The following is a 21,011-nucleotide window of genomic DNA, read 5'->3' on the forward strand; positions in this document are numbered from 1 at the left end:
TTTGCAGTCAGGGAAGGTGTCCCTTCTCTTTCCAAGAAAAATAAGTTCCTAAAACATCTCTCCTGTTCTAATTTCTCCATTGTCAAGGTTATCTCAGACTGTGGCTGTGTGCCACAATGTGTCTGCCATTTGGGAAATGTCATACTGTTCAGCTGAGAAGAATCTCAGCATCACATAACACGATATCGTATTTTGGAGAATACACCTTCATCTGAAGAATAAATACATAGGACAGAGGGAAAGAAAATGTAATTTTACATGCTTGCCAATTAATCAACTCCAAAGCATCTATTCATTGTTCTTGAATCAGAAGACAAAAGTAAAATATTTAAACAAAGATAACATTTCTCCATGCATCTTGAAAACAATATTACACTCAGATTATTTCTCAGTAACTTCACAGAATTTCTATGTAACATCAGTTAGAATTATTTAAGACGCAAAACACAAACTAGAATGATGCATCAGTTACTATACCTCTTCAGATGTACTTAAAGATAACTGGGAAATAATGGTTTCTAGCACATTGACCTCTTCCCTTGAATCCTCAATTTCTTGATGGCATAATTTCAAGCGGTTATGTTGCTGTGCAGTAAGCGCTTTCAGCTTTGTGTTTTCACTAATGAGAGCATTTTTCTCCTTAAGTATTGTTTCTTTTTCACTGAGTTCACTTTCAAGCTCAAGAATCTTCTGATTAGACTGACTCAGCACTGATACCATTTCAGCGTTCTTTGCTTCTAGAGTCTTAATTTCCTCTTTTGTGTTATGATTCTCTTTCCTTAATTTCCTAAAAAAAAAGTACATCTGTTCAAAAGGGATAGCTCAATACAAAGATATAGATTAGGATTTTCTTTATTAAAAGTACCAGAAGAACACAACAAATATTGCTTTAGTAATTTCTTCCCTTTCAAGATCTAGAATGAGCACCACACAAAGGACAAAAAGTTGTCACTGTTTTATTAAGCTTTCACTCTTCGTAAGAACCACAATACAAACTGCTGTCAGCAAACTAAAGTAGAGAATAAACTCTCTCTCTTTCTCAAGCAACTTAAAGTTTCAAGCAATGTCATGGGAGTCATTGGTAGGAAATAGATCAAGGTAGCTTTAACTGTGCTGAAGCCAAGGAAATTTAAGAACGGGATAAAATAACTATATAACTGTATCTAAGACAGAGGATGAAGGTAACATACTAAGACTGAGCTAATCTTGTACTCTGTTACAAGCAAACACAAGGAGTACTATTTCTTCTCTATCTTCATATCCAAATGTACAGTGAGATAGTGCCCATCATAAATTACTTTTTTTAAGTTACCTGTTGGTTTAGCAAACTGAATTAGCTCAAAGGTCTTGATGAGTGCCAAAATCAGCACAAATTAACAGGAAAAAAATGGCAGTCTAGAGGAAAGGTCCTCATCAGCAACAGAAAGCTATTCAACAGGCTCAAGCTGGCATGAGGGTGCTCACACCATCCGCCATTGGCAACGTGGCCTAAAGAACAATTGTTAAGACAGGAATGAGTGTGGATAGCGTGTGCGAAAGGGACACCCAAAACTGTCTGAGGAAGTGTTTGTCTAAACCTAATAATGCTAAAAAGAGTAAAACAACTTACTATATTTAAACTAATTAGAGAATTACCAAAAGATTTGGAAACAAAGATGGATTCAGCTTGAAAAGAAACGTATAGGAAGCACAAAAGTTCGTAACAGTGGGAAAGGAGCTTGGAGTGGGAAAAAAACAGCAGTCAAACCTGGCTGGACACCAACAGAAGCTGCAGCCAGCATTAAAGCCTCCCTTCAGACCTGAGTGCAATCTCCCCATTGGATGCTGAGAAAAGCCTTCATTCTAGCTAGGGACTGACAAGATGGTGTGCAACAAGTAGGCACTCACACCTCACAGCGCAGGTGAACTCTTAGGGTGCTTTTTCACCAGCATGTATATTAGCAGACTGTAGGCAGCAGAACAGGTATACTACAAAAAAAAAAAGAACACCCACACCTCCCACAGAAACTGTGGGCGAGCAGGGCAACCCATGCTCCCAGAAAGCTGTAGAAGTGTTGTTTGTAACTGTGAATGTGTGGCAGCGTGTGGGATTTGTTACAGAAGAGCATTTAAAAATCTGTAGGTGTATGCTAATATTTTTTTTTAATGTGTCTAGTATTAGGATCAATATCAACAATACAACAGAGAAACCTTAAGTATTCACGGATGCTGGTCCTGATCTGGTTTGAACTGTACAAATTGAGAAGCAGTTTACCGGTGACAGTTGAACATGAAATTTCTTCCCAAATAACTGTAACAGTAAAATAACTGTACAGAATTTTTTAAAAGCCTGTGTTACCTTAATTGCTCTTCTAGGATGTCGAGATCCTTCCTGTAGCTGATACAATTTTCATTCAACTTCTCTTTTTCTTTTTCACAATTCATTAAATATTTTTCCAAGGCTTCTTTTTCTGCTTGAACCTTAAAAAGTAAGTTTTCATTACTGTGTAGCAATAATCTAGTTTTGAAGGTCGAGAGGTGGGGTGTTTTTTTTGCTATTGTATTTTAAGAAAAATACTATAAACACTATGCTGTTCGTTCTCTCCATGCACCCCCCTTGTTAAGCATATAGATAATTCTGTTGTGAGTAGAACGAGAATAGCAGAAAACATTCCCTCACCTCCCCCCACCCCATCATTTGGGAAAATGTAATGTCATTTTGTTTTAATATTTTAGGGCACATTTGAGGTTGGCAATCTCCTTCCAAAAGGAAAGAAATCAAATCAAATCAAAATTCTCCATACGAGACAACAGTATGAAGCCTGTATAATTTCTCCTTCTGAAATTCAGGAAACATTTTGACCATTAGAACTGTGGGATATGAATTTTTTTATCTCAGTTGTTCTCTAGCATGCATTTCATTGGACAGATTATAAAGATGGAGTCAAAACAATTCTTTAAAAAGGATTGTAAACCTTTAAAAATACAAGATTCCCAGCTGCAGGCAAGACACAAGAAATAGCAGCATTGTTAGGATACCTCAGGGACTTCAGGGATGAATAAGAACCACACTGTACAAAGTTTAAAACTGGATAAACTGGCGTTATCACCACCGACAGTTGCTTATCCCATCCCACCTCTCTTAAGACTTGCTCACCAACAACAGAAACAACTGATCCACCAGTGAACCCATAGCTGTTTGCTGCCCAGCATACTAAAAGAAGGAAAATACTAAGAGTAGCAAAAAAAAGTAAAGAAAAGAAACCCACTTTTTCTAATTTTTCAATTATTTTCTCGTTATACTTTTTGAAAACTCTTGTCAGCTCCTCAGCATTCAACAAAGCTTCATTTCTTTGCTGTTCTGTTCTGCAAAGCAACATACAAATTTAAAAAAAAAAAAAAAAGAGAGAATTTCAATGATTAGTTAACTCCTTCCTCCAGTTATAGGAAACAGAAGAAACAACCAAATTAACAACTTCAGGTAATTTCCTTTCTCCTTCAAGATTCCCAAGCCCCTAGATAAAAAGTGTCACAAGGCATGAATACATTTTAAATGTGATTTTTGCATGGTAAATAAAATTCCAATAATACTATGAACCTAAAAATAAACATTTTTGATGCTGTTCAAAAAACACTTGCTATTTAAATAATCCTCCTGTCCCCTTGCCAGGTCTGATAGGAACTGATCAAAGGATAAATTATTCTGGGGATACTAGAGAGATGACATCAATAAGTGAAGGAAACAGACTTGGGTGGTATCAGGTAAACAAGCATTCAAAGAAGCACCCCCCACTGCCAACTGTTTCACTATTTTTCCTGCTTTCATAGTGCCCTTTTCAACTGTACCATACATATAAATAAAATTAAAGATAACATAAAAAACAGCCTGGTCTAGTGAAAGGTGTCCATGCCCATAGCAGGGGGGTTGGAACTGGGTGATCTTTAAGGTCCCTTCCAACCCAAACCATTTTATGATTCTCTCAGATCTAAGTTGCATTTCTATTGCTTTCCCCACACCTGCCCCCAAAACACAGCACTGAGTACTGTTAACTAGTTCCATTCATCACAACATCATATACTTGAAACATAAAAAGCATATGATGTAGATTCTTGCAAGACAGAAACAAAAATAATTCAGGAAAAATACATCCTGGACAAATTTCAACACTAAAGAACATCTATTGTGAAGAGAAAAAAACATATGATAAACTGGATAAACAGCTAAATTACATTTTAGTGTAACGGATCAGCCTGCAACTACCAGCAAGCTTCAAGACAAAAAAAGCTTACTTAAAACAGCCTTTAAAGAAAGGCCAATTTCCCCTTTTCTTTTTTAAAGTAATATTGCTAAAGCATAGAAATAATTTGATTCCATAAATTAAACATCTGCCAAAAGGAATAAACACTTAAGCATTACTATTTTATATTTAGTTTATTAAAATCACTTAGTCACCTTTTTCCTTGCTTGCTTTGTTCAATTAACTCCATTTTCAGATTTTTATAGTCCTTTTTATATCTGTGCAACATGCTTTCTCTTTCCATTATTGTTTTCTGGCTTTGCTCTAGTTTATCTTCTGCATCTCTGGCAAACAAACAAAGAGTGATTTAAAAACAGGAGTTTTTCATAAAGAAACCTTTTAAAAAAAATGAGGAAGGCAAGGAGTGGAAACTTTTCTGCACACGCTGTTTGACAAGAGCTAGTCAAACATATTGCAACTCTCAAAACTAGGTTTGGAACAACCCACAGCTTCCAGATGGACCATAAAACTCCCCAGCATTATGTCTGGAGTGATGTTCAAACACATCAGTAGGCATCAGGTGTCACGGCTGCCAACGACCTAGATGACTGGGGTTATGTCATCTGAACACAGAAATCGCTATTTTTCTAGAAATACGTGACTGGCCAGCACATACACATGGTAAACAACACTAAGGTAAGGTAACTATTTTTACTCGTTTTGTGAAAAAGTTTTTGTGAAAATGGACTTTTGAGGCATTATATGAATATTATATAGCATGAGGTTTTAAGATAAACTGACAACCAGGTGTGTCTTCCTGACATCCTCTAGACATTGATTACATTAGCTTTATTTGGTCATTTGTGTTGATTAATATAGTCATAAAGAAAGAATCCTTTGTGCTACATGGTACACAGTCACATTTGAAAATATGGATGCTTGTTTATTATAGAAGTTGTACAGTCATGTATCATACAATCACTCTATTCAGTTATAAGTGCATTCATGTTCAGTGTAGATTGTAAACTGGTTTCTTTTCCCTTTACTATGTTTTTCCCTTTCTTGATGTGCATTCTCCATATAGGATGTATGCACAAAATAGAACACCTCCCTCCTTAGATACATTGCTCTAAAAATGAAAGCTTCAAGCCCTACATTACATGACCCACAATGAAACAGTAATTATGTAATCCTAAATAAACAGATGCAACTAGAAAGCAGACCATAATAGCATTACGAAGAGCATTACCTTAGAATTTTATCTTGAGCTGAAACTTCTGCTTCCAGATTTACAATCCGTTCTTCTAACTTAGGAATGCTGACTAAACGTGTACCTAAAGTTGATTCAAGATAAAAAATCTGAAATACAAACATATTTAAGGCTTCATTAGTGCTTGCGTATATACCTTTAGATGAGACGCTTGCAAACTATCTGCCTACTGAATGACACAGTGCTCTTCACTTTGCGGTAGAAGATGCTTGTTCATATAACACAAACTGATCTCCAACTTTCTGCTCTTTTAATATCCTTCCAGTTCCCTAGCACCATTCCAGCTTGATATGCTGTCTAGCAGAGAGTGATTTCTTTACACGTTGATCTTGTCTCTGTCTTTTTCCCCAAAGGTTTATGTTCCTCTACTTGTTCTTTCCAGGCCAGACAGACAAATATTTTGCTTATCTACTTATTTGCACTGCCTTGGAAATAGCAACTGTCAAACAAAAAGAATTAAGCATAGCTATATTTTATCAGTGTTACATATAAACGAAGAATAACAATTGCCCTAAAAAGTATATATACAAAGCGTATATTAAATCAGTAATGATTAACTACAATAATTCCTTCTAATTCATCTTCTCTTTTTCAAAAGAGCAATACGATTCAAACCCAAGATGTTATTTTTCATTTCCTAGACAAATGACTACTATGCGTTATTACTCACATTAATATAGCTCAGAAAAATACAGTCACACAAACATACAGTACTAAATACATCATTGAACTATTCTCTTATATAACTTATTCTTCTATCTCTTTATTAGCAAACTAAGATTTACAAAGTGAAGAGCAGGAAAGGCTTTTCCCCCCCTTGATTTATCTCCTTGTATAACAATTTATCATTCCAACTTACTTGTATTCTATGACTTATTGGTTTTAAGATTAAATTTTGGAACATGAATAGATAAAATTAATAGATATTCTGTTCATGGAGAAATAGATTCCAAACTATTCTGTTCCAAAATTATTGCTGAACTGTACTAAACAGTACTGTGACTATTAAAAAAACGTATAGAAGATTTAAACAAACTTTAAATATTAAAGTTGAATACAATAAACAAAACAACAACAAAAAAAACCACATCAGAAGTCATGGTCCCTAGTGTTTTTGTTTGTTTGTTTTTGAAAGCAAATACATTTAAAGATACGTACTCTTGTTTTTAACTGCATCAATTCCAAGTTCATTGCTTCAGTTCTATTCTTTAGGTAGTGGTTCTGAGAAGCCACAGATGCATTTTGCTCATGAAGATCATTCATCTTCTCCCTAAGACGTTCATTTTCTTCCACAGATTTATCATAAGTTATAGGTGTCAATTCAGACTAGACATAAAAAAAATGTATTTTTATCTCTACATACATGTGCATATGTCAGCAATATATACACCATTGGAATCTCTGCAGAACAAATATATGTATATCATATTACGTTTAAAGAGTGCTCTGTGATACAGCTACCCAAGGATAAAGTGTATGGAAGTTCTAAGAGCAAGAAAATTTCATAAACATAGAACATAAAACAAACAAAAGCAGTAAAAAAAACTTATCAAGTGCAATATTTACTTCAGATTTTCTTTGAAAATCCTGGCGAGATGTTCTACCAGCAATCTTCTTGCAGTTGGAAGAGCACTGATAGTTGCAGTTAGGCTGAACAAGGTCCTCCAGGGTGAGGTCTGCAGTTTCATCAAAGCAGTTGTCAGAATATTCACTTGTACTAGTGCCGGGGGGAGAGTAAGAAGTTGTTACCCCACTTTATTATTTTCAAGTTGCTCATAAAGAGTACTCAAGAGCAAAACACTAAAGTAACTACTTGCAGTAATCTGCTACACTCAGTAAAACAGATTTACGCTACAAGTGACAGGCCACTCTTAATTCCCAAACACATTCATACCTGGAAAGCTCTTCCCCTAGACTTTGTAGACTTTTTTCAGTTCTCCTCAGCTGATCTCGTAACGACTGTACATTTGCAACCAGTTCTTCATCAGCACTTTCAGAACGAGTCCACACAGTACACTCCATTGGTACCACACTTGGCTAAGATGTTAAAACACCGTTAAATGTATGTGAATACTACTTGCAAATATATTTTATAGTTTTAAAGATAATTTAAAAATTTAAAACTTAAAAGGGAAAAGAAAAAAAATATTTCCAAATGTAAACACACATTTCACACACCACCTCTTCTTACATTCACTAGCACTAGATAAACAACACTCTGTACAAACGCAATGTTTAACTTATGGCCCTATTAAAGAAAAAATGTCCTGTACCTACTCATGAAGTAGGAGCAGCTTCGTGAATTTCTACTGAGGAAACCTGTGGACGAGCTGCTGCGGGCAGCACGGTGACAGACAGGCGTGACAGAAGGAGCCCGGGCACAGCCCCGCCGCCGCTGACGAACGGCTGGGAGACGCCCGTGCCCCCCGCCCACTGCAGCTCGCCGCGGGTCGCGACGATTTTTGAAAATTAATTCTGATCTCTTCTATAAAGAGCTGCACACAGCTCCTGAAGTAAGGAAAACGTACCCGCGGGCGGCAGGAGACCCCCCAGAAGACGTGTGTCTGTCCGTCCGTCTGCGAGCTCCCCTCAGCCGCTCCGATCCGCTTCGAGCCGCGCGGTCCGTTAGCACCGGCCCCGCCTCCCTCTTCCCTCTTCCCTCTTCCCTCTTCCCTCTTCCCTCTTCCCTCTTCCCTCTTCCCCCCTCCCCCCTCCCCCCTCCCCCACAGGGCGCACGCGAAGCGCTCCTCTGCCTCCGCCTCTCCCCGCCGGGAGCCCCCACGGCGCCTGCGTCAGCGCCGCTGCCCTAGAGCGGGCAGCGCAGCGCCCGGCGGCGCGGTGCATTGTGGGTGGGCGGGGGTCCCGGCGGCCGCCATGGCGCCGCGGGCGGTGCTGCTGGTGCTGGCGGCGGGCTGCGCCGTGCTGGGCGCCGCCGAGTTCAGCCCGTCCCTGGACAGCGACTTCACCTTCACGCTCCCCGCCGGCCGCAGGGAGTGCTTCTACCAGCCCATGCGCAAGGAGGCCTCGCTGGAGCTCGAGTACCAGGTCGGGGGCGGCGGGGCGGCGCGGGGTGCCGGCGTCGCCGTGCTGCTGGGACAACGGCGCTGCCGGGGGGAGGCCGCTGCTCTCCCTTCTCTTTGGGGATGTAACAGGTTCTTGTGCTGTACCAGGTCTCCAAGTTGCCGCCCTCTAAAACAGAGGGGAAAAAAGTAGAAATTGGGCTTCTGTGCCCTTGTGTAGTGGCAGCCCGACACCGTGAGCAGAGCTGCTGCGGGTGCGCATAACGCCTCCCTGCCTGTCGCTGCTTGTACTAAACACCTTTTGTCTCCGTGAGGAAAGTTTTCCAAAAGCAGCCTTATTTAACTGGGCTCCCAGAGAGGCCCTGCTGCCCTTCCTGCTACTCTACGTGCTGCTTTCAGAATGGGGCAGGATCTGCCCCCTGCTCCTTGTTTTCCTCTTTCCCAATTAAAATACAAAGCTGATAATCCCACTTGTTTTCTAATTATTTTTGTTCCATGCAGAACTGAAACAGAATCAAAGACTGAGGTGTTCAAGCTTTTTTCATGCAGTCTTCTCTAACCAAAACTGAAGCTTAAAATAAAATCCTACTTTAAAACGTCAGTGCAAAATAATCATAGCAGACCTTTATTTTTTCTTAAAGAGAAAACAAATGTATTTAACAGGAGACTTATTTCTCCTCAAGCATAAATTTCTTGTGCTACTATTAAAAGTAGTGATTCATCTTTCTACTTGAACATGGAAAACGCACTCCATGTTACTTGAAATACTATCCTGAATTTCTAATGGCCAAAGCCTAGGGTGTTTAAGGTGGAGAGGCAGGTTGTCCTCCGGTGACATAATGCAGTAAATGCTATGCTGATAGGAAGCTTTCTTCCTGTATGTTTAGGTTGTATTATAGCCCTAAAGGTGTATCACTATGTATGGTTTTCTTTCTATCAAATGTTAGTGATTCATTTTCCCAGCCTTTTCTTTTTTTGGTAAGTCTCCAGCATTGCTTCCAGTTGGTGTAAACTTTGCCCTCAATTTCAGCAGGACTGCTGTGCTCAAATAGCTCACTGGAAAGCAAACATGGAGCTAAGTAATGTCATAAAAATGATGCCACTCTGCACCCGCAGCCCCCCACGCAGTCACTACCTCCCTACAGAGAAGTCTCCAACACAACAGATGTGGTGACCCAACTGTAGCTGTGTCATAGTTAAAGCAGCACAGCTTTGTAATACTGTATACATTTACTATGAGTCTAGAAACAAAATGCCTTCCATCCCTTCTGCTTTGGGGAAATGAGAATGCCCTGGGAGAGGTTAGACCTTAAATCTGCATTAAAAGGTGAGAAGTTCTGTGGCACATCTTTAATTGGTGTAACAAGTCCAGTCCTGTCTTCTATGCTGTCAGTTCACCCAACAAGGAGATCTTAGGGATGATGCTGCATAGATTATGTTCTTACACAAATATATACGGGTATACATGTAACCTTTGTTGTGAAATTTCTTTGCAACCACAGGACGAATACTGGTATTTGTTCATCAATGATGCGTCATAGAAATGCCAGGTTTAGCTGTCTGCTGGTACTGCAAGGCTGCCTAACCCTGTTCCTTGATGAAATTGTATGCGTTTTTAAAAACATTATGGAAATGTTCAATATAAGCCCAGTCTTGCATAATTAGATCATATTTAGTTTAAGATTTGAAATGGTTAAAATGCTCTTGGGTTGAACCAGTTTCTAATTTGTTTCAAATTAACTTGGTATGAACTCATACAGACAGGTTCAGATTTCAGATCTTTCTCTGTTCCCCTACCTAAAAGCATTACCTTCATCAATGTAACCACGAATTGCACTGGTTGGAGGATTTTTGTTTGTTTGTTTCACAGGTTCTAGATGGAGCAGGATTAGATGTTGATTTTCATCTACTCTCCCCAAAAGGTGAAACTTTAGTTTTTGATGAAAGAAAATCAGATGGAGTTCATACGTAAGTTTAAAATCTTTCAAGTGTTACATAAAGCATTTTTCTGATTTCTTTAGCAAATACATCTAAAATGAAGGCTGAGTACTTTTTTATTATTTTTTTGTATTATAGAAGACTTTTTATTAGGACAGTTTGAGAATACCAGTTATATGTTTATAAACATCTCTTTTTATATGGATCTTGCCATGAAGTTAAGTATACTTTTATTTTAACGGTAACAGTTAATGGTCAGTGAACAAAAATAATTAGTGTGGAGTTGAAAAAAGTCTCCACATATAATAGTAAAAGATCTTTTTAGGCATATAAACAGTATAACTCAAAAGTACCCTCTTTTTCCAGTCCTTTTATCAAGATATGTATTAATCACTGGTATTTTACTGTGGAGTATAAGAATTCCACTCATAATATAGCTTCTTCTTTATTGTTAACAGTGATTCAAAATTCAAATAAAATTAAATTAAGTTGTTATCTTCGTGATTTTAAGCCTTTAGTCAGTGGAGTGGTTTTGCTATGACTAACCAATCTGTAATGTATTCTTAATTTTATATAAAAAACTTATTCAGTTTTTCCTAAGTGTATGTTTGTCTTTCTTAAAGAGAAAAAGCTCACTTACAGAACTTGCTCTTTGAGAACCATCACGGAAGGTGTAGCTAATTTAATGACATGCTTATATACACAGGGTGGAAACAGAAGATGGGGATTATATGTTCTGCTTTGACAACACATTCAGTACCATTTCTGAAAAGGTGATTTTCTTTGAACTGATCCTGGATAATATGGGAGAAGAAGGTCAAGATCAAGAGGACTGGAAGAAGTATGTTACAGGCACAGATCTTCTAGATATGAAACTGGAAGACATTCTGGTTAGTATTTGATACTTAATACTTCTGAATGTAAGACTACTTGGAAAAAAGATTTACTGCCATTCAGTCTTGGTCTGTCATGTCATCCTGGAAACTCTTCCAGTCCCATATTTTTTTTCTACTGATACATGAAGCCTAGCACCATCAATCTCATGCTTCCCCACAGAAACTTGAGAATATTTTTGGAATAGACCCTTAATCAGCAAGAAGAAACTGTGTAGCCATCAAAGTAATTCCTTTTCCCATTCAGCTTCCTTTCTTCCTATTGCTAAAATGGGACACTTTTCCCTTGTAGCAATTAAATGAATGTTTATACCATTAAAATATTACTTAATCCCAATGATGTAGTTAGAATCTGCTTAGATTTTTATCATATGTTTGAGAAATACTGCTTAAGCCTCTTGTTCCCATCTCTGTAGAAGTGGCTCAGCCAGCACATGGGTTAATTCTTCTCTTCTTGTTTTTATATTTTGTCTTCCCAATTTTATTTCCAACTTCCCACCTAATAAACAGACCAGGAAGTAACCTATACTGTGCTGCAGGTTCACCCCTGCTGGTGTTCTGATGACATCTGGAAGAGCAATAGTGAACCATCGTTAGGGCTGCTGAGCATGGTGCTACTGCTGAAGTACATGGAGAGAAGTAGATGCTATATGTTACTGGTGTGGCAGAGATACTGCACATTATGTCCCGAGGCCCCAAGCAACTGCAGGCAACACTTCACAGAGACCCCAAGAAAATGTGAGACCTGCTGTCATAGCTGCTTTGCTTCTATTTTTTTCTTATTTAAAGCATGCTTAAGTCAATCTGGATCCAGTCTACAGTCACAACAGCCACCGTTAGGATTTTCAGTTACTATGAACGGTAACACTTGCTTAAGCTGTACGCTGGTCCTGTTTGCTCTAGGGTGAAAACAGCTGCCCACTCAAAGCTTTTATTTCTTTTCATCACTAAATGATTACTTTTAGATTTCTCTAGAAGCAGAACATTGTTTGGTGCTCCTGGAACACTGCTAGTGTTTGTTACGATGCAGAATTGTTACGATGCAGAAAAAATTTGTTTGCTGTTAACTATTTACATCAGATCTATGTATCTACTTAAGACAAAAAATAGCATCCACAAAGACTGAAGACTCTTGTAAAAAAAAAAAAAAAAAGGTACTCTATTCCTTGCAACAAGCAAAATGCAGATTTTTAAACATTTGAACAAAATGTTAAAGATGACAGATCTTTTACATGTGTATGGTATATTTTTAACTAGGGTCAGTCAAACACTGAATCTGAGAAGCCAGCCAGATCTTCTTTAAACCAGTAGTCAAGCCAATTACAGAAAATAATTACTATAGGGGAAATTGTGAAGAAAAACCCTCTTGCAATAATCACAAAAAAATAGGTGAATTTGAGTTACTTATGTAGATACAAATATCTCTTCCAAAAGGAAAAAAGGCAGGGCTTGTCTTTATTTGAGGGCTTTACAGATCTTATAATTTTTGTAATGTTAATATTAGTGTTTGATGTCATTGTTCCCTTAGTCAAGTTATGGCGTTATTTGCAAGTTCAATGAGGACTTTAATAAATACTGAGTGCTACTGTGAAAGCATATGGCCACTACTGTGAAAGCATAAAACAGAATATGGGAATATAACATTACTATACTTTTTTTTCTTCTCCTACAGCTATAATCTTGATAGTAGGTTGCATTAAAAAGTACCTTAACTTGATTATCCAGCAGAAAAACCTACATTTGTCTTCTAGTACATCACTTGTTTTAAGACTAATCCGTTAGAGGTAACTGCTTTTTACTTTTCTGAGTACCTGGAATCACATTTCCCTAAGATACAACTGAATATTAAAAAATGATTTTAGGTTTGATTTCCCTCCCACATCCCTATCCTCCTGTGAAAAGGAAAGACAATCACTGTTCTATGATGATTCTATGATATTGCTGTATAACCTTAATGCTACTTTAATTAAGCCTTTTTAGTGACATATGACAGGCTAGATAAATTCATGAAAAACCTGCGAACAGGTACACATTTTAAACTGAAGTTAACTGTCTACTTGGCAAGAAATTAAAAGTAGTAATACAGTTTCAGTATTTGTTGCAAGCTATTAAGTGTTGTTTTTTCTTCTAAATATATTCTTTTGTTACTTACTAGGAATCCATCAACAGTGTCAAAGCCAGATTAAGCAAAAGCGTCCAGATTCAGACCCTGCTCAGAGCATTTGAAGCTCGCGACCGAAATATACAAGAAAGTAACTTTGACAGAGTGAATTTCTGGTCCATGGTCAACTTGGGAGTAATGGTGGTGGTATCAGCTGTTCAAGTTTACATGCTGAAAAATCTCTTCGAAGATAAGAGAAAAAGTAGAACTTAATATTCAGTATGGCTATAACAGTGTAACAGGTGGCAGGGGAAGGAGGGCAAAAACTGCTACAGGAAAGAAAATATTTTTCAGATTCCTTTAAACTTGTAATAGACACATCAGGTTTTCAATTCTTATGTTTTGGGGTTTTGTTTTTTATCATGAACAGAATGCCTTGCCCCCTGCTCTTCCATTTTTTGCAACTACTATTAACAAACATTCTTTATGCTTGTAGCATTTGTTAACGATCATTAATGACCAGCTTATGAGCAAGCAGTGCAGCAGAATGCTTGTTGCATATGCAAAGTAATGTTAATACTGTTTGGTTTTCTTTTCAAATTCACAGAACTTAAAATAGTAACTCTAGCAATGGGTTTATTTGCTGGTGAACAGTGAGTGAATTTACATATGTGCCTAAGCATTTATGGGATTGGGACCCACAGGATTAGTCTGGTGTTGCTGTCATTTATTTTCAAAATTACATGTCTTAAGAAGTCCTTAGCTTGTAGTGTACAGCGTCATGGAGAAACACTGGGCTAACATTGTGAGAACAAAGAATTTTTTTATTTAATATATAGGTGACTAACATCAGCACTTTAAAAGAAAAAAAAGCACTGTCTGTGAAATTGGGGTGATGTTGAACAGAACTGGAGAAAATAGATGCCATTCCTGTTCATAAATCTTGTTTCTGATAGCTGTACAACCCTATTTTTCTTTTTGGCTGTTACATAAGATTCAAGAAACAACTGACTATAGGGTATACAGATCAAAGCACACACACAGAAGAATGGTTTGTGAAGGCTATGCAATATTAACCTCATGTAGTAGGTAGCTTCTCAAGAAGTTCTTTCTCATGTTATTCTTTCCCTTTTGTAAGGGGGGGGTGTATCCTAGTATGTGAAAACATTACCTTAAAGTTATTTTTGTAGTCTCGAAATCACTTTTATTTACCTATTTCTTTTATTAGTTTTTGTCTACTACATGGGTATGACTAATGCAGCAGTTAAGTGACTTACAGGCATCAAAAACCAAAGCTCTTCAACTAAACTTTCCCCTTTTGCTCACCCTAACCAGTCTTTTAGGTGGGTGAGTACACTCAGATCACATAAGCAGCATTTGTATACCTAGCTATTTATATGAAAAGGCATGAATTAAGTGAGCTTCAGATTTTAGGATCAAAGGAACGTGCCATATGCCTCAACTAAAGCAAAGCCATCCTCAAATCACTAATGTGTAATTTCCAGATGAAATGGCTTTTAGCAGCATAGTAAGATTATGAAGAACGTTTGCTTAAAACCCCTGGTGTGTGAGTTATTTTTTTAATAATTCAAACTTAGTCTATTTTACAATGTGACAAGTCACAGTAATTTCCTGTATGAATGTGTTAAACTATTTCATCACAGAAGTGTCTGAATGACAGCATATGTGTGAAAAGCAAAATTGCAACTTGGAGACTTTCTGTGAATAAAGTTATTATATGGAAATAAGACAGGGTCACTATATGAATAAAGAAACACCGATACAGTCTTAGTTACTAGCAAGGGCTACAGTACATAGCAACAGTGCTTCAACTTCGGACAGTGGGACCTAGCCATAGTATTTCTAAATAGTTTTTATAAGCAGAAGTATTATTCCTTACAAAACCTGTTATAGAGGACTGCAAAGTATGCTGAGCTACTTCTTCCTTCTGCAAATCTGTGGCTGAGATAAGATTGTTTATCTTCAGGTTCTGCATGTCTTTTTTCCACGATGTCCTGAATGAGAAAGCTTACTCCTGTGATCAGAACATAGTCTAGGAAACATTGATTCTTTCTGCTGGAATGGCAAATAATATTTTCATGTTATTTCTCCCATACATCTCCCAATATCAATATACTGTGTAGCTACATCCGGACATAAGCTGAAGCTCACTGGAATCAGCTTCCAAATTTTTGATCTGGTCCCTTCAGGGCAAGCAAATCAAGATTCTTAGGTCTCCGTCCCTTTTTCTAGAAGATCTCTCTTTGCTTGCATCACTCAAAATGTGATGCTACAAAACATCTGCAAAATGCTGGTACAGTTCTGAAGCTGTGACCAAGACATCTACCTCTTACACCAAAGCTACTGGATTCTAGCTGTCAGCTTAGACTTCCAAGAGATAAACTCTGCCACCTTTTTCAAGGACACCTCAAGGAATTAGGTTTGCTAACAATTCTGCTGTGCTTCTCTGACAAAGGTTATACGTTCACTAGCAAAACAACCGCTCATCTTTTTTGTCTAGTGTATTCGCTTAAGCTGCTCATGAAAGGAGACTTCTCTGGTAAGACAAAACTGAACTGCAGCAGTTTCTCACAGACAGTCAGAGACACAACAGTCTCTGGTAGAAGGAAAATAATGCAACAATTGTCAGAGGTTATCTGAAAAATTGTTTTGTGATTAAGAGCTCTTGCTATATTTTCTCCCCATTCAAGGCTTACTGTAGAAAACTAAACAGGGAAAAACTGTCACTGTGCTTTGATAGTGGCAGCTGGAATGCTTATCATAGGTGAAGGATTTGGCATTTAAATTTGCCATTAAATAAAATCTCATTTGGATTTTGAAGACTAGATTGCTTTTGATTGTATAAAATTTACAAAGGACAACGTCAATCTACAATTTTTTTCTTAATGGACTTTTTATTCAGAATTAAGTTTTAAGACTTGAAAACATTGAATAAAATTATGCAATACCCTGAGATTTTCAATAAATGAAGTTTATTTCAATAAATGAAGTTTAAACCTGTGTTCTTCATTTTATAATGAAGGAAGGATGCTTTCTGCAAAAAGATCAAGCATGCTAAGCTAAGAAGAACCTTGCTTTTAAGTAATGCAGCTTTCACATTTCTTCCTTGTGCATTGGTCAAATACTGTTCTAATTCACTCTAATCCAAAATCAATTTTATCAATGCAAATAGATTAAGATTTACATCAGTGTCAGATCAGAATTTGGCACTAACTTCTAATCTTTGCAACAGAAAAACATACTTAGTTTTGAAGTTATCAAATGCATGTCAGAGTCCAAATTTAAAAATATCCCTTGTTGCACGTGCAGTTCACTACACCAACCCAGAACTGAGTAGCCTTCATGCAGGCAATGGGGTTAGGAACAATTCTGGGAAGAACAGCAGGGACTGTCTTGTGCAAAACTATAGTAGAGGTCAGTAATACTACTGAGAGCAGTAATAAATAAAATGTTTAACAGTAATTAGAGTTACTCCTTGGTACAGTGCTTCTGCAAAGTACAAGGCAACATTCAGTTATTGCAGTAACTGAATTGCAGTATTATATTTATTCGTCCAGGTCCTGATTGCATTGTAGACAATGAATTCATGCCAAAAGAAATAACCACTGAACTTTTGTTATTCTTCCCTCATCCTGGCTATGAAAGAATGCAGAAATATTGTGACATTCCCAGCTAGAAATCTGCATTTAACAAGGCATTCTCTGTCTTCCAAAATAAGCAACATACCATTCACCCTCTGGTGTGGAAGGCCTGCCTTAGCATTATTTGTTTCTTCCACAAGAGAAGCTTTTCTCCATCTGCTGAAGTAATTCCTTAAAATTTAAGGCTATGTATATTTTAAAATTTCACCAAGACCTAACAGATAGAATTCAAAATGTACTGTTATAATTTACAATAGAATAAACTAGTTCATTACTCAAGGCCACTCTAAACTGAAAATAATCACATGTACTTAGAATTAGTACTGTGAATTCACAAAGAGCTTCAGCTTCTATTAACATCTATTAGCAACTACCATAGGTAAGAAAATCTTGTGCAACAACATATTTGAGAAAGATGAAGAATGTACCATTCATTTAATTACTATGATAGAAGTCATTTTAATTGTGTGTGTGGTTGTTTTTTGCTGTTGTCGGTTTTCTTTTTATTAACAGTGATAATTAGAATGATTACTGTCATAAATGAAAAAAAAAATGACAAAAATAGTCTTGGTTAAAATCAGACTTCCAGTTAAAAGTAAAACCTTACATTTGTAAGTACTTAAGTCTCGGTGGCATGATTTACTTCAAATAATGAACCAAGTTTGGAGAATTCACAAGGCAGTAAAATTGCGGCAACCTTCTGGTAGAAGGCGTTTAAAGGGAGGCAAGCCAATTTTAAGTATTAGTATTACTAATGCAAAGTGACCAAGGCATGTCAAGGAAATATAAAAGTCTAACTCGCTTCCTCCGCAACAGTACTCTATCACAAAAACTCACTGCTCATATAGGAGGAATGTTAGTACAGAAGTGAATAAGCACCACATTCATAAATTATTGCACAGCAGATCAAAAGCTGTAGGCCTTGCCTTAGGGAATGGTTTTGTTTTCAAAACCAACAATTTACTTAAGGCAACTATTTTAACACAGGTGAAAATGTATAGTAAATGTTAATAGTAAACATACCTATACTGCTGAAGCTTCATCAGAAGCATTTGAATTACATCATCTTCTCTCATGCTATCAATTGCTACAGTTGAGGATAGCTAGTAAGACTTGGAAACCCAAGCAGCTCACAAGTCCCTTTCTTCCATTTCTGGAAACAAGATACCGTTCTTCACTGTCCACCTGCTACCTGCCAAATTGGAATACAGGTGTGTAAGGAAGAGAGAGTTGCCAAGAGAAAAGCTATAAAAGTGCATTATCTATAGTCTGTATCTTTATTTCAAACTAAATGTTAAAGCATTAGAAAATACTTAATGTTGAGTCAAGGTCATTTTTGTTATGCTTGAGGATTCTAGGGAGTGGTGAAACTCCAAGTAAAAGATACCCATGACTGTTCACTCACAGTTCTATCAATCCTAGTCCCAATTAATGAGAAGACTCTTAATTACATTTTCTGAAGAGACAGTAGACACCCTGACACCCTCCAAGCCCTGAGGATGCTTCATCCATTATTCATTTATGCTGTCTCTGAAAGCATTATTTTAGACTTCTCTTCCACAAGATGACACCACAACACCGGGAAGAAGGAAGTAGGCTCAGGTGCCATTGGCGTACTTACCTCTCAGTGACTGCAGGGCATGTGAGCACATATAATACCTGGGCTCATTATCACAAGCAGAGAAGAAAAAGCATGGGAGGAGAGAAGGCAAGGACCTGCTTTTTTTTTAATACATATATATATATATAGTCCTTCAACGGCTGTCTTTTTAATAAGGATTTCACAGCCCACTTAAAAACTTTCTTAGAAATAATAATTTCTCAATTAAATACAATTCAAGTTGTTTCTCATTGCCCTTCCAGGATGTGTATATTTGTACACATATGTATACATGTACACTTTTCTGCAAGAAGCCAGCTATCCTCCCTAAGTCAGTTCGTCAGCAAGGACAATTCCAAGTGTGTTTTTGTAGAAAAAGCATCCATTTCCCTAACTCAGAAACTGTTACTTGATCAGTTCTTAGTTCTACCTTTTATTTCCCCCTCCTTTTCTGGCTCCTTTTTTCCTCCTGCTATCACTACAAATATATTCAGGCATCCTAAAACCTGAAAACATTTGCAACAGTTTATTCATTACTTACTTTTCCCTGAATTTCCAACCATTGTGTATAACCTCTAGAATTTCATGCAACCAATTTGTCAGATTATGAATACCAAGCTACAGCAAGCAGGTGAGAACACAAAACAGGCGGCTTATGACATTCTCAGTAACGTTCATGAATGAGGAAAAAGTATATGTAGAAAGCTATCACTGCCAAGTTGGGTGGTGAATGAATGCAATAATAGCAACAGTTTTGAGTATTCATTAGGACATGACAGAGCACAAATGAAGTACTTCAAAATGGTGTTTACAAAAGAGCAGACTATTTACAGCAAGATAAAAACATTAATTAGCTTCTTGCTGTCAAGCAGGTTTTGCAGAAATACATAAAATATAAATGAGCTTATTCGAGTAATCCTGCAGATTTCCAGATTGCAAGTTAATGCTACTGCACTGGACATTAAGTATTTCAAGAGAAGACAAGGAAACCAAATCCACATAATAGTCAATCAATGCCAAACACAAAATTGGCTAAAAATTGAAAGAACAGAATATTGTCAAACAAAGAAGCTGGAAATAAGTTAAAACAATTGAAAAATCCTCACTGGTGAATTCATATCAGTGAATAGAGTAGGACAAAGATATGTAAAAACTGTATGAGCTACAGCTGTATTTGAGAGACTAAAATCTTCAAGGCAAAATACTTTCGTATGAATAAAAGCCAACTTGATCTGATGGTATATGGCTCTCAATGAAGGAACATGACAAAAAGTAGCAGAGATGAACTAGCTGAGAGGAACATTAGCATCTAATATTCTTTTCTGTTCTGCATTTGTGAGTTACCAAACTACTACGCTATCACAGACAAAAGGTGGTGGTTTTCAATGTATGACAGGAGTGATCCGAAATGAATACTAGAAATGAAAAATGAGTAACAAGAGTTAAAAACAGAGTATGAAGAATGCACTGGACATTGCTAAAACAGAGATAAACCATAAGAGTTTGAGTAAAATACCACAGTACAAAACCCCGTTTCATAGCTGCTGAAGGATGGAAGTGAAAGAATAGCAAAAGCACTGAATTCCAAGATCATTCTCACACTGTGCACAGCTTCTTTTTCTACTCATGTTTTGCTTTTCTAATTGCCCTAGTACTGTCTTTTTCAGAAAATGGTCATTCCCCTTTGAACTTTCTTTAGGGACTTCAAAAGACTCTCTCTTCTTTATATCTCATCTACAAATGATTCAATTTATTTAAAAAAATCAACTTTCCAATGAACTTACGGTTGACAATTCAATTTTTATTTTTTTTTCTGACTAAAATAGGATCTCAACAGACCTGACACCTCCACACTCCTGGTGTTTAGGCATCAGTTCCACACTGAACTGAAAAGTGACAGTTTGAAGCCTGAAAAATGTTACCTGCATAGCATTTGCAAGATCCAGCCTCTTCCCTCCTTGCACAGAACCGATGCTCCTGTCCAGTTCATCCTTATCATTGTGTTCTTATTATTGCTCAATCTCCGGTCTCAGTATGTGCCATCTGAATTCACCAATTTCCTTTTAAAATACAACACTAAAGATCACTTTAGTAGGAGGTTTCAAATACTTGACCATTTTCCTATTTATTCACTTATCTCTCCTCCTGCTCCCAAGACAAACTGCTTTTCTTCTCCTTCAAGACCACGTTTGGATTATTTGTCATCTTTCATATTAAATGACAATTTTGACATTCGTTTTTATATACCACAATGAAAGATCTTTCAAAATTACTTTGTAATCTCACTCAAAATGCCTGTCATGCATAGAA

The 21,011-nt window shown here is 37.2% G+C and overlaps 2 protein-coding genes across 10 annotated transcripts in view; one reads left to right on the forward strand and one right to left on the reverse strand.

The window, feature by feature from the left end:
* CCDC18 (coiled-coil domain containing 18) overlaps positions 1-8,148 on the reverse strand; it is a 30,071-nt gene extending 21,923 nt beyond the window's left edge. For 8 of the 9 annotated variants that reach the window (XR_013954420.1, XR_013954421.1, XM_080602839.1 and 5 more), the window contains exons 1-9: positions 8,016-8,148; positions 7,382-7,524; positions 7,054-7,204; positions 6,646-6,813; positions 5,467-5,576; positions 4,433-4,561; positions 3,249-3,345; positions 2,339-2,460; positions 478-787 (exon numbers count right to left, since the gene is read on the reverse strand). Coding sequence is in view for 7 of the 9 variants with exons in the window: in XM_080602839.1 (XP_080458965.1) it covers positions 478-787; positions 2,339-2,460; positions 3,249-3,345; positions 4,433-4,561; positions 5,467-5,576; positions 6,646-6,813; positions 7,054-7,204; positions 7,382-7,509 (1,215 nt within the window). In the remaining 2 variants the exon portion in view is untranslated. Of the gene's footprint in view, positions 1-477; positions 788-2,338; positions 2,461-3,248; positions 3,346-4,432; positions 4,562-5,466; positions 5,577-6,645; positions 6,814-7,053; positions 7,205-7,381; positions 7,525-7,760; positions 7,993-8,015 lie in introns of those variants that run through there. The other variant, XM_080602834.1, reaches the window with a different exon arrangement.
* Positions 8,149-8,244: 96 nt separating this feature from the next.
* TMED5 (transmembrane p24 trafficking protein 5) lies at positions 8,245-16,445 on the forward strand. Its single transcript, XM_080602961.1, has 4 exons — positions 8,245-8,532; positions 10,378-10,475; positions 11,152-11,335; positions 13,494-16,445. Exons 1-4 carry the CDS (start codon positions 8,362-8,364, stop codon positions 13,710-13,712), a joined length of 672 nt encoding a protein of 223 aa, XP_080459087.1. The 5' UTR covers positions 8,245-8,361; the 3' UTR covers positions 13,713-16,445.
* Positions 16,446-21,011: the final 4,566 nt, after the last annotated feature.

The sequence above is a fragment of the Anser brachyrhynchus genome (assembly GCF_964034855.1).
Source record: "Anser brachyrhynchus genome assembly, chromosome: 8".
In the NCBI taxonomy this organism is placed as follows: Eukaryota; Metazoa; Chordata; class Aves; order Anseriformes; family Anatidae; genus Anser; species Anser brachyrhynchus.

Coding starts and splice junctions, on each gene's coding strand:
- TMED5 (XM_080602961.1), top strand. CDS start 8,362: ATGGCGCCGCGGGCGGTGCTGCTGGTGCTGGCGGCGGGCTGCGCCGTG. Junction 8,533..10,377: donor CGCTGGAGCTCGAGTACCAG/GTCGGGGGCGGC, acceptor TTTGTTTCACAG/GTTCTAGATGGAGCAGGATT. Junction 10,476..11,151: donor AAATCAGATGGAGTTCATAC/GTAAGTTTAAAA, acceptor TTATATACACAG/GGTGGAAACAGAAGATGGGG.